Source organism: Nicotiana tomentosiformis, chromosome 3 (genome assembly GCF_000390325.3).
Source record: "Nicotiana tomentosiformis chromosome 3, ASM39032v3, whole genome shotgun sequence".
Lineage (NCBI taxonomy): Eukaryota > Viridiplantae > Streptophyta > Magnoliopsida > Solanales > Solanaceae > Nicotiana > Nicotiana tomentosiformis.
Window position 1 is genome coordinate 118,283,236 of NC_090814.1, and position 13,151 is coordinate 118,296,386.

A 13,151-nucleotide genomic window follows, 5' to 3' on the forward strand; every position below is an offset into this window, starting at 1 on the left:
TAGCACTCAGCTTTTCCAACAATGCAGTCTTTGAGGAATTACCACCTTTTAACTCCTTAGCAGTAATTCCACCACCAAATCCAACTACATGACTCTTGCGTTGAGGTCCGAAGCACCTTTCTACGACCTCAATGTTTGTAAGAGACGATTCAGATTGCACTAGTTCTTGGATTTTTGCCTATAAATTACAAGACTATTGGACATAATACAACACAAAAAATAAAATGATGTAAAATAAAATTTAACAATAAACTTACATATTTTTCATTGGTTTCAGGTTCGACAAGCTTGTCATCCTTCTTACGAGTCTCAAAAAAGATAGTTGCCATATCTGGGGGGTTTACGTCTTTGCCTCCCTTCACATTTAAATAAATAAGTCACAGAAAGTTTTTAACAAAGATGAGGTTTCTTAATAAAAATTACAATATTTACTCACCAATTCATAAATAATAGGCTTAATACCCGTACGATGATGCATTGTCAACTTAGACCTATTGATCGAGTTTCTTGTACTTGTTTCCTAAATTAACAATACGCCACCAAAATTATAATTAGCCACTTAATATAAGAAGATATTAATAAATAGTTATCAAACCTTACCTTAAATTTTTCAGTTAAAAAATGCTCTTTGACTAGACATTCCCAATCACTCTTGTCTACCCCCTCTGGCACATCTCTTAAAGCATTCCGGAATGGCTTATACTGTATGTTCTTGTACATCGATCCTCTCCAATTGTTCTATAACTTTCTCATATGTTTCAAGACATGATCTCGTTGATCATTTATGTTATCACTATCAAATTTGTCCTATATTATTTCACAAGTATCATTAATAATGTAACTCAAAATTTTCAAATAAATTAGAAAAATAAAATATTAACCAACTATGTGTATCACAGGAGATTATAAAGCTCATAATGGTTATATGAGTTCTAATTTATAGAGAGGGCATATTCCTTAAAGAAAAAAGTGAAGCGAGCATCAGTTGATATTTGGTTCTATTTGACAGGCAAAAGAAAGGTACTTATGCACAAATATACCTGCAACATTCAAAATGAGAGGTTAGACAAATTTGAAGCAGCAAATATGCATGAGTGGATATTAATAATAGAAGAATAGGTGTATGCCATGATTAAAATGAGGAACAAATATTGTAAATCAGTTATAAGTGCATCTAGAGAATCTAAGAAAGTGTGGGTTGGGTTTATCTTAATTGTTCTGAAAGTACTTTATTTGAGGACTTGGCAACTATTACATCAAAATCTCCAAATATAATGCAAATATTTTTTGACATGGTTTCGAATACATATTCTGCGTATCAAAATTACGGTGAGAAGCGCAAATATAAAACTAGTACCTAGTATGTTGTAGGATAGAATAAAGGAAAAGCAAAAGCAGAGTGTTACTTAGTCATTTGCTGAAGCATTAACAAATCATGATCTATGGAGCAGCCAAACTTTTTAAGTGCTTCACATATAGTACTTCTCCCTATTTGATAATGATAAATAATGTACACAATATCTTTCACAGAGATAATACCTGATCCAAGAACTATGTAGATATTGGTCTTTTACAATATCTACTTTTACTCCTGCCTAGGCTAAAACATGATGAATTTTATTTACATTTGGAATTGACACCTCTAATTATTTACGCCGGAGTAGTTCTTTTTCAGAAATAAAAAAAGTTTCGACAAGTTCACTACATTCAAAAACTGCAGACTAGTACAAAAATCTAACATATTTGTAACCTTTGTGTTGTATTATGCATTCACGAATTACAGACTAGTATAAAGTCACAATTCACTTAAATTCTATCACAGGTATTATTCCAGTCAGTCATAGAGATGCATCAGTCTTATTTGATCGAGGCTCTACTTATTCTTATGTGTCATCTTGTTTTGCTCCGTATTTGGACGTATCACGTGATTCCTTGAGTGCTTCTGTTTATGTATCTACACCCGTGGGTGAATCTATTATTGTGGACCGCGTGTATCGGTCGTGTTTAATTGTTATTAGTGGATGCTCAGTATGGTGGATTTTTATATTATTTTGGGCATGGACTGGTTGTCGCCCTATCATGCTATTCTTGATTGTTACGCCAAGACGGTGACGTTGTCTATGCCAGGTCTACCGCGGCTAGAGTAGAGAGGTACCTCGGATCATATTTCTAGCAGGGTTGTTTCATTTCTTAAAGCTCAACGAATGGTTGAGAAGGGGTGTGATGCGTATCTGGCCTATGTGAGAGATGTTAGTGTTGATACTCTTACCATGGAGTCAGTTCCTATAGTAAGGGATTTTCCCGATGTATTTCCAGCGGATCTTCCGGATATGTCACCCGACAGGGATATTGACTTTGATATTAATTTATTGCCGGGTACTCAGCCCATTTCTATTCCACCATACCGTATGGCCCCAACGGAATTGAAGGAATTAAAGAACAGTTATTAAATAACTTAAGACAATAATATACTTATTTCGCTTCTCTGAGTGCCTTGCATCGCTTCTTCATCATGGAAGGAAGCATCACATTCCAATATTGGATCAAAACTAGGAGGCCTAAGACTATCCTTCTGAGCTAGCTTATTCTGATTAGAAGTTACTGCATTATAGTTTTTATTTTTGCCAATAGAAGTTCTCTGTTCAACATTTACTCTTATATTTTTGGCCTTTTCATATTCATATTGACCTGTAAATCACAATTTAGTCAAACAAAAAAAAATCAGTACAATAACAATAACAAAGATTACAACTTAAGAAAATAATATACTTGTTTTGCTTCTCTGAGTGCTTTGCATCGCTTCTTCATTAGGGAAGGAAGCATCACATTCCAATATTGGATCAAAACCAGGAGGCCCAAGACTATCCTTCTGAGCTAGCTTATTCTGATTAGAAGCTACTGCATTATAGTTTTTATTTTTGCGAATCGAAGTTCTATGTTCAGCATTTACTCTTACTTTTTTGGCCTTTTCAAATTCATATGGACCTGTAAATCAAAATTAAGTCAAACAAAAAAAATCCAGTACAATAACAATAACAAAAATTTACAACTTAAGACAATAATATACTTATTTCTCTTCCCCGAGTGCCTTCCATCGCTTCTTCATCAGGGAGGGAAGCATCGCATTCCAGTATTGGATCAAAACCAGGAGGCCCAATACTATCCTTTTGAGCTAGCTTATTCTGATCAGAAGCTACTACAATATAATTTTTATTTTTGCCAATCGAAATTCTCTATTCAGCGTTTACTCTTACAGAACCAAAAGCTCTGAAGCTTTTCCCTCGTCCCCTTGCTAAGGCACCAGGTGGAACGTATGCATGCTTAACAGTCTTCGAAGTTGATACCATTTCAAACTTCTGAGATTTTGATGGATTCATGTCAGTCTGATAGAAACAAAAATAGTTGATTAATAGATTTTCATGTCAATTTCATCATATATGAACATGTGAAGGTATAGGAAACAAACTAGAAAGTTAGATGGCAATAGACAATAGTAATGAATAGAATTGACAGAAACATAACACATGAAAACTTAAAGATAACAAATATTTAGTGAGCCAATCAACGGTACCAACGGGTTTGTATGATGATTTTGGACTTGGGCATATGTCCGTATGAGGTTTTGGATGACCCGAGAGCGTTTCGGCGCCTATTGTGGAAGGTGGGCGTTTTGAAAGAATTTCACAAATTTGGGTTGAAGTACATTCCAATGTTATCAATATCCGTTTGGGATTCCGAGTCTGGGAATAACTTCGTATGGTGATTCTGGTATTGGGACCACGTCCTGAAGTGGATTTGGAGGTCTGTAGGTCATTTGGTGAAAAATGAAAATTTGAAGGTATTTGGAAAGTTTGACCGAGAGCGGACTTTTTGATATCGGGGTCGGATTCTGATTTCGGAAGTTGGAGTAGGTCCGTAAAGTCAATTATGACTTGTGTGCAAAATGTGAGGTCAATTGGACGTGATTTAATAGGTTTCGGCATCGAAGGTAGAAGTTTGAAGCTTCAAAGTTCATTAAGTTTGAATTGGAGGGTGATTCGTGTTTTTAGTGTTGTTTGATGTGATTTAAAGGCTCGACTAAGTTCGTAATGTGTTTTGGGACGTGTTGGTATATTTGGTTGGGGTCCTGAGGGCCTCGGGTGGATTCCGGATGGTTAACGAATCGAGTTTGGACTTGCAATAAATTGATGAGGTTGTTGTCTCCTGGTGTAACCGCACCTGCGAGGTTAGTGCCGCAAGTGCGGAGCCGCAGAAGTAGCCATGAGGTCGTAGGAGCTACTATCTGAAACTCACCCGAGGCACTCGGGACCTCAGCCCAATATACCAACCAGTCCTAAAACATCATACGAACTTATTTGAAACCTCAAATCACCTAAAATGAGCTAAAACCATGAATTATGCTCCAATTAAAGCTTAATGAAACTTAGAATTTCCAACTTCTACATTCGATGTCGAAACCTATCCGAAACTCATTACATTTTCTAAACCATTTTCTTTCAATTACCCATTATATTTCATGAATTATCAACCTAAAATCTAGAGTTTTCAGGGTAGAATTAGGGGTTAGGGTAGAAACCAGGGATTTCGAAAATTTGGGGATTTAGACCTCAATTTGAGGTCGGATTCCAAAATCAATTATATATTCGGGCTCGGGGTGAGTGGGTAAAAGGATTTTGGTCCAAAACACGGGTTTTGACCAAGCGGGCCCGAGGTCGATTTTTTGACTTTTTGGAAGAAAATTTGGGTAATTTAATTTATGCAAAATAATTGATTCCTTTAGTAATATTTGATATTATTGAGTCATTTTTGAATAGATACGAGTGGTTTGGAGGTGAATTCTAAAGGAAAAGTTGTGATTGAGAATTAAGTGGCCTTTGGAGCGTGGTAAGTGTTGTGTCTAACCCTGACTTGAGGGAATTAGGAACCCCAGATTATTTGCTATGTGAAATTCATGTGAGCGGCTTATATGTGAGGTGAGGAGTACTTATGCGCCGCCAATTTACCTGTTTTCCCTATTTTCTCCCTTTTTTTTTATATTGTCTCTTTCCTATGCCTAATTGTTACCTGTTTAGACTAGTGTTGTTAAGTTGATCGTTCTTATCACGTTTTCGGATTTTCTGGTGATAATTGAGTATTTATTTCAAAGTTGAGATTTATATTGTAGAACCGAATATTAAAGTAAGGTTTGTACTTATTATTCTATCTTCTTATTATTATTTATTTATTGCATTATGGTAAGGAAAAGTGTTAATGCACGAAGGTTGATGCCGTACCATATTGTGAGTATAAAAGCACGAAGTGTGATGCCGTGCCATATTGTGAGTGTAAAAGCACGAAGGGTGATGCCGTGCCGTTTCTGTTGATTTTATGGTGAGATTGAGAGTAAAAGCACAAAGGGTGATGCCGTGCATTTTTCCTTTACTGTATTCGTGCTCTTGTTGATTCATATTATATTGGTTGTTCCAGTTCTCATTCTGCTGTAGTTCTTTACTTCGTATTTTCCCACAGCATGTATCCCCCTCCCGATAATTCTTGTCTAGCTCTTCATTACTGTTATTTGTATATACATTGTTAAATTGTACAGGTTGATTTGTAGGTGTCTTGCCTTAGCCTCATCACTACTTCGTCGAGGTTAGGCTCGACACTTACCAATACAAGGGGTCGGGTGTACTGATATTGCACTCTGCACTTTCTGTGCAGATTTTGGTACCGGCTCGGGTTGATCGAGATTTTAGTTGTTGGACCCGCTATCCGGAGAATCAAGGTAGATCTGTCGGCGTTCACACACCTTGAAGTCCCCGTCTATCTTTTCAGTTTTACTGTTTCTTTCATCCAAACAGTTGTATTTCTTTAAGCCTATTACTTGTAATGTAATCTAGAATGCTAATGAATTGTGACCCCAGATCCGGGTATTAATAATTAATGTAGTCTTTATATTATTCCGCACTCATTATATTTCACCTTAGCTAATTTGCTGTTATTTACTGAATGGGATAAGAATTGGTTTAATGATTCTCTAACGTTGGTTTGCCTAGCAAGTGAAATGTTAGGCACCATCACGGTCCTGACGGTGGGAATTCCGGGCCGTGACAAGTTGGTATCAGAGCACTAGGTTGCCTAGGTCTCATGATTCACGAGCAAGCTTAGTAGAGTCTGGAGGTTTTGTACGGAGACGTCTGTGCTTATCTTCCAGAGGCTATGAAGTTTAGGAATAAATTTCACTTATATTCTCCTCTGTCGTGCGATGTTGTTTTCTCAATACTGATTGAACTCTTCTACTCTTATTCTCTCGCAGATGGCGAGAACACGTACTCCTTCTTTAGCTAAGCAGCAGCCAAAGCCTCCAGTGGCAGCTCCTACGAGGGGAAAAGGTCGAGGTCGAGGCCGTGCCAGAGGCCGAGGCAGGGGCAGGGCTCAACCTAGAGCCCGAGCAGCAACCCTAGCAGTGGAGCCTCAAATAGATCTTGATGAGGACATTCCAGCCTAGACTATTCCTGCTGGACCAGCTCAGGTTCCGGAGGGGTTCATTGCCACCCCAGTACTTCAAGACGCTTTGGTCCGTTTGGTGGGTCTTATGGAGAGTGTGGCCTAAACTGGCGCATTTCACATGGCACCAGCAGTCTCTCAAGCTAAAGGAGGAGCCCAGACTCCCATTACTCCTGTTCCAGAGCAGATAGCTCCCCAATATCAGGCTCTAGTAGCTCAGCCAGTCGGAGTAGTTCTGCCAGTTGTTGCGGCGCAGACAGGTGATGGGTCAGCTATGTCTACTGAGGCTTTGTGGAGATTGGACAGGTTTACCAAGCTCTTTCCTGTTCACTTCCGTGGTACTACATCACAGGATCCCCAGGAGTATCTTGATAGTTGTCACGAGGTTCTATGGAACATAGGTATAGTGGAGACCAATGGGTTCGATTTTGCTGCATTTCAAATGACTGGTTCCGCCAAGAAAAGGTGGAGAGATTATTTGTTGACCAGACCAACTAGGTCACCTGCTCTTATTTCGGACCAATTCTCTCAGCTCTTCTTAGAGAAGTTTCTTCCTGTCACATTGAGAGAGGAGTGCCGCCATCAGTTTGAGCGTCTCCAGCAGGGCAGTATGACTATTACTCAGTATGAGACTCGTTTTGTGGATTTGGCCCGTCATGTTATTATTTTGCTTCCCACCGAGAGAGAGTGTGTGTGAGGAGGTTTATTGACGAACTTGCTCAGCCTATCAGATTGCATATGGCTAAGGAGACTAGGAGTGAGATTTCTTTTCAGGCGGTTGCTAATGTCGTCAGACGAGTCGAGATTGTTCTTGCTCAGGGAGGTCAGGGGTCTGACAAGAGACCTCGTTATTCCTGTGAGTCAAGCGGTGCCTCATCTAGAGGCAGGGGTACTTTTGGTAGAGGCCATCCTCCCAGGCCGTTTCATTCAGCACTCCAGGCATCCCACGGTGCCTCAGGTGGTCATGGCCCTTAGATGCATTATTCCGACCAGCTAGCCTACAGTGCACCACCAGCTCCTATTAGTGAACATCCACTCTAGAGTTATCAGGGTGGTTATTCAGGTCGACAAGGTCAGTTTCAGGGTCAGCAGTCGATACCCGAGGTTTTGTTAAACTTGTGGTGAACCGAGGCACATTGCTAGATTTTATCCTCGGGCATCTTACACCATAAGAGTTCTTGTACCATGGTTCCGGCACCAGTTACTATACCACCTGCTCAGCCAGCCATAGGTAGAGGTCAGGCAGCCAGAGGTAGAGGCCAGACTGTTAGAGGTGGAGGTCAGGCCGTTAGAGGTGGAGACCAACCAACTAGAGGTCTTCCCGGGGACGTAGTTCAGAGTGGTGGCCCCCAACCTCAATGTTATACTTTCCCAGCCAGGCCTGAGGCTGAGTCTTTTGACGCTGTTATCACAGGTACTGTTTCAGTTTACAGCAGAGATACTTCAGTTCTATTTGATCCGGGGTCTACTTACTCCTATGTGTCATCCTATTTTGCTTCATATTTGGTTGTGCCCCGTGATTCTTTGAGTGCTTCTGTGTATGTGTCCACACCAGTTGTGGATGCTATTGTTGTAGATCATGTTTATCGTTCGTGTATGTCACCATTGGGAGTCTTGAGACTCGTGTAGATCTTTTACTCCTTGATATGGTGGATTTTAATGTCATACTGGGTATGGATTGGCTGTCACCTTATCATGTTATATCATAGTGTCACTCCAAGACAGTGACCTTAGCCTTGTAGGGGTTGCCTCGATTAGAGTGGAGAGGGACTCTTGGCCATTCTGCCAGCAGGGTTATCTCTTATGTGAAGGCTCAACATATGGTCGAGAAGGGGTGTCTAGCTTATTTGGCTTATGTCCGTGATTCTAATGTAGAGGTTCCTTCCATGGATTCAGTGCCTGTTATTCGTGAGTTTCCAGAGGTGTTTCCTATAGACCTGTCGGGGATGCCATCCGACAGGGATATTAATTTCTGCATTGACTTGGCTCCGGGCATTCAGCCCATTTCCATTCCAACATACCGCATGGCCCTGCCAGAGTTGAAAGAATTGAAGGAACAGTTGTAGGATTTGCTTGATAAGGGCTTCATTAGACCTAATGTCTCGCCCTGGGGTGCACCTGTGTTGTTTGTAAAGAAGAAAGATGGATCGATGAGGATGTGTATAAATTATCGGCAGTTGAACAAAGTCACCATCAAGAACAAGTATCCATTGTCGAGGATTGATGATTTATTTGATCAGCTTCAGGGTGCCAAGGTGTTTTCGAAGATTGATTTGATATCTGGCTACCATCAGTTGAGGATTAGGTCATCTGATGTTTCTAAGACAGCTTTTCGGACTCGGTATGTGCATTATGAGTTTCTAGTGATGTCATTTGGGCTGACCAATGCCCCAGCAGCATTCATGGATTTGATGAACCGAGTGTTCAAGCCCTACTTTGATTCCTTTGTGATTGTGTTTATTGATGATATCTTGGTTTACTCCCACAGCCGAGAGGAGCATGAGCAGCACCTTCGATTCGTTCTTCAGACTCTAAGAGACAGCCAGTTATATGATAAGTTCTCAAAATGCGAGTGTTGGTTGAGTTCAATTGCTTTCTTGGATCACGCTGTATCAGCAAAAGTTATTCAGGTGGATCCCAGGAAGGTCGAGGTAGTTCAGAACTGTCCTAGACCCACATCAGCTACAGAGATCCATAGTTTCTTGGGATTCGCAGGTTATTACCGTCGGTTTGTGGAGGGGTTTTCATCTATAGCAACCCCGTTGACCAGATTGACCCAGAAGAGGGCCCCGTTCAGGTGGTCAGATGAGTGTGAGGCAAGCTTTCAGAAGCTCAAGACAGCTTTGACTACGGCACCGGTATTGGTGTTACCCACAGGTTTAGGATCTTATACAGTATATTGTGATGCATCTCGTATTGGTCTAGGTGCGGTATTGATGCAGGGTGGCAAGGTTATTGCATATGTTTCGCGGCAGCTGAAGGTTCACAAGAAGCATTACCATGTTCATGATCTAGAGCTGGCAGCTATTGTTCACGCGCAGAAGATTTGGAGGCACTTTCTTTACGGCATGTCATGTGAGGTATTCACGGATCATCGGAGCTTGCAGAATTTGTTCAAGCAGAAGGAACTCAATTTGAGGCAGAGAAGGTGGTTGGAGCTATTGAAAGACTATGATATCACCATATTGTATCATCCCGGGAACGCCAATGTGGTGGCCGATGCTTTGAGTAGAAAGTCAGTTAGTATGGGTAGCCTTGCTTATATTCCAGTTGGAGTGAGACCGCTTGCATCGGATGTTCAGTCCCTGGCCAACCAGTTCGTGAGGTTGGATGTTTCTGAGCCCAACCGTGTTCTAGCATATACAGTTGCTCGGTCTTCTTTGTTTGAGCGCATCAGAGATCGGCAGGATGACAACCCTCATTTACTTGTCCTTAGAGACACAGTGTGGCACGGTGGTACCAAGCAGGTTATTGTTGGAGATGACGGAGTTTTGAGGAAGCATGGCTGTATTTGTGTGCCTAATGTGGATGGACTTTGTGAGTTGATTCTTGAGGAGGCCCACAGTTCCCAGTATTCTATTCATACGGGTGCCGCCAAGATGTATCAGGACTTGCGGTAGCATTATTGGTAGAGGAGGATGAAGAAAGACATAGTTGCATATGTAGCTCGGTGCCTAAATTTCTAGCAGGTAAAGTGTGAGCATCAGAGACTTGGTGATTTACTTCAGAGGTTAGAGATTCCTGAGTGGAAGTGGGAGCGTATCACTATGGATTTTGTTTTTTGACTCCCACGGACTCAGAGGAAGTTCGATACAGTTTGGGTCATTGTGGACAGGCTAACCAAGTCAGTGCACTTCATTCCTGTGGCAGTTACCTATTCTTCGGAGCGGTTGGCAGAGATTTACATTCGTGAGATCGTCCGTCTTCATGGTGTGCCCGTGTCTATCATTTCTGATCGAGGTATGCAATTCACCTCGCACTTCAGGAGGGCAGTACAATGTGAGTTGGGTACGCGGGTTGAGTTGAGCACAACATTCTATCCTCAGACGGACGGGTAGTCTGAGCGTACTATTCAGATCTTGGAGGATATGCTCTGCGCATGTGTCATAGACTTTAGAGGATCTTGGGATCAATTTTTTCCCCTTGAAAAGTTTGCCTACAACAACAGCTACCAGTCGAGCATTCAGATGGCTCCCTATGAGGCATTATATGGTAGGCGGTTCCGGTCGCCAGTTGGGTGGTTCGAGCCGGGAGAGGCTCGGATTTTGGGCACAGACTTAGTACAGGATGCCTTAGTTAAGGTCAAGATTATTCAGGATCGACTTCGCATAGCTTAGTCCAGGCAGAAAAGTTATGCCGACCGTAGAGTTCGTGATGTTGCATTCATGGTCGGGGAGAGAGTGTTGCTTCGGGTATCATCCATGAAGGGTGTAATGAGGTTCGGAAAGAAGGGTAAGTTGAGCCCTAGGTATATTGGACCTTTTGAGATTCTGGAGAGAGTGGGAGAGGTGGCTTACAGGCTTGTGTTTCCACCTAGTTTAGCAGTTGTTCATCCGGTATTCCATGTGTCCATGCTTCGAAAGTATCACGGCGATCTGTCTCATGTGTTAGATTTCAACTCTGTCCAGTTGGACAAGGATTTGACTTACGGGGAGGAGTCGGTGGCTATTCCAGCCCGGCAAGTTTGCCAGTTGAGATCAAAGAGTTACCCTTCAGTTCGAGTGCAGTGGAGAGGTCAGCTTATTAAGGCAGCTACTTGGGAGTCTGAGTCCGATATGCAGAGTATATATCCCCACCTTTTCACCAGCCCAGGTACTTTTCTATGTCCGTTCGAGGACAAACGGTTGTTTTAGAGGTGGAGAATGTGATGACCCAAAAGGTCATCTTATGTTTTAGAACTCGATTATGCGCTCTTAAGCCTTAAAAATCTCATTTCTTACCCTCCTCGATTTGCGTGTTGAAAATTGATGAAAATAAGAATTTTTACCTTAAAAGTTGATTTTAGTTGACTTCGGTTAATATTTTTGGTAAACGGGCCCGAATTCGTGTTTTGACAGTCTCAGTGGGTCCGTATCAAATTATGGGATCTAGGCGTATGCCCGCAACAAAATTCAAAGGTCCCCAACTCAAGTTATGAATTTTTGAAGAAAATTAAAAGTCTGAAAATTAATTATTTTTAAGAATTGACTGATGTTGGGCATTGTTAATACCGGGTCCATATTTTGGTTCCGGAGCCCGGTATAGGTTCATTATAATATTTAAGACTTGGCTATCAAATTTGGTGAGAAACAAAGTCGATTTGACGTGATTCAAACGTCCAGTTGAGAAGATAGAATTTTTAAAGTGTTATTGAGAATTTCATTTGATTTGGTGCTAAATTCATAGTTATAGGTGTTGTTTTGGCGATTTGATCGCGCGAGCAAGTTCGTATGATATTTTTAGACTTGTGTGGATGTTTGGTTTGGAGCCCCGAGGGCTCGGGTGAGTTTCAGATTGGCCTCGGGATATTTTGGACTTTGGAAAATCTAGTATTTTGCTGCAGCAGGTGTTCTAGCATGTCCTTCTTTGCGTTCGCGAAGGTACTCTCGTGAACGCGAAGAGTAAACTGATGAGGCCGGAATTTTCTTCTTCGCGAACGTGAAGGCTGGGTCGCGAATGCGACAAGCTCATCGTGAACGCGTAACATTAGGCACTAAAGGGGAGTCAATCTTTCCTTAATCGTGAACGCGATCAGTGTCTCGTGAACGTGAAGGCTAGGGGGTAGCCTACGTGAACGCGAATAAGGTCTCGCGAATGCGAAGTCTTGGCAGCCAACACTCATCGCGAACGTGACAGTGGCCTAACGCGATGCACACTGTCGCCCAGCACTTAACAGAATCCAAAAAACAGGAATTGGTCATTTATTTCATTTTCTCAAAAACCAGACGGACTAGAGGCGATTTTCAAGAGTTATATTTTTCCCCAAAGTGTTGGTAAGTGATTCTAAACTATTTTCTTTCAATTACCCATTACATTTTATGAATTATCAACCTAAAAGCTAGAGTTTTCATGGTAGAATTTGGGGTTAGGGTAGAAACTAGGGATTTCAGATATTTGGAGATTTAGACCTCAATTTGAGGTCGGATTCCAAAAACGATTATATATTCGGGCTCGGGGGTGAATGAGTAAATGGATTTTGGTCCGAACCTCGGGTTTTGATCAAGCGGACCCGGGGTCGATTTTTTGATTTTTTGGAGGAAAATTTGGGAAATTTAGTTTATACAATATAATTGATTCATTTAGCAATATTTGATATTATTGAGTCATTTTTGAATATATATGAGTGGTTTGGAGGTGAATTCTAAAGGAAAAGTTGTGATTGAGAATTAAGTGGCCTTCGGAGCGAGGTAAGTGTTGTGTCTAACCCTGACTTCAGGAAATTAGGAACCCTAGATTATTTGCTATGTGAAATTCATGTGAGCGGCGTATATGTGGGGTAACGAGTACTTATGCGCCGCCAATTTACCTGTTTTCCCTGTTTTCTCCCGCTTTTCTTATATTGTCTCTTTCCTTTGCCTAATTGTTACGTGTTTAGACTAGTGTTGTTAAGTTGATCGTTCTTATCATGTTTACGGATTTTCTGGTGATAATTGAATATTTATTTCAAAGTTGAGATTTATATTGTG

At 41.3% G+C, this 13,151-nt stretch overlaps 1 protein-coding gene and 1 long non-coding RNA gene across 2 annotated transcripts; both read right to left on the reverse strand.

Moving 5' to 3' along the window:
- LOC104119203 (uncharacterized) lies at positions 1 to 373 on the reverse strand. Its single transcript, XR_011415227.1, has 2 exons — positions 258 to 373; positions 1 to 178 (listed from the first exon to the last, which is right to left on the reverse strand). It is a non-coding gene; the product is annotated as an uncharacterized lncRNA (long non-coding RNA).
- A 2,082-nt stretch (positions 374 to 2,455) lies between these two features.
- On the reverse strand, positions 2,456 to 3,503 carry LOC108949050 (uncharacterized). Its single transcript, XM_018778638.3, has 3 exons — positions 3,068 to 3,503; positions 2,770 to 2,985; positions 2,456 to 2,688 (listed from the first exon to the last, which is right to left on the reverse strand). The coding sequence occupies exons 1-3, from the start codon at positions 3,093 to 3,095 to the stop codon at positions 2,456 to 2,458; spliced, it is 477 nt and encodes a 158-aa protein (XP_018634154.1). The 5' UTR covers positions 3,096 to 3,503.
- Positions 3,504 to 13,151: the final 9,648 nt, after the last annotated feature.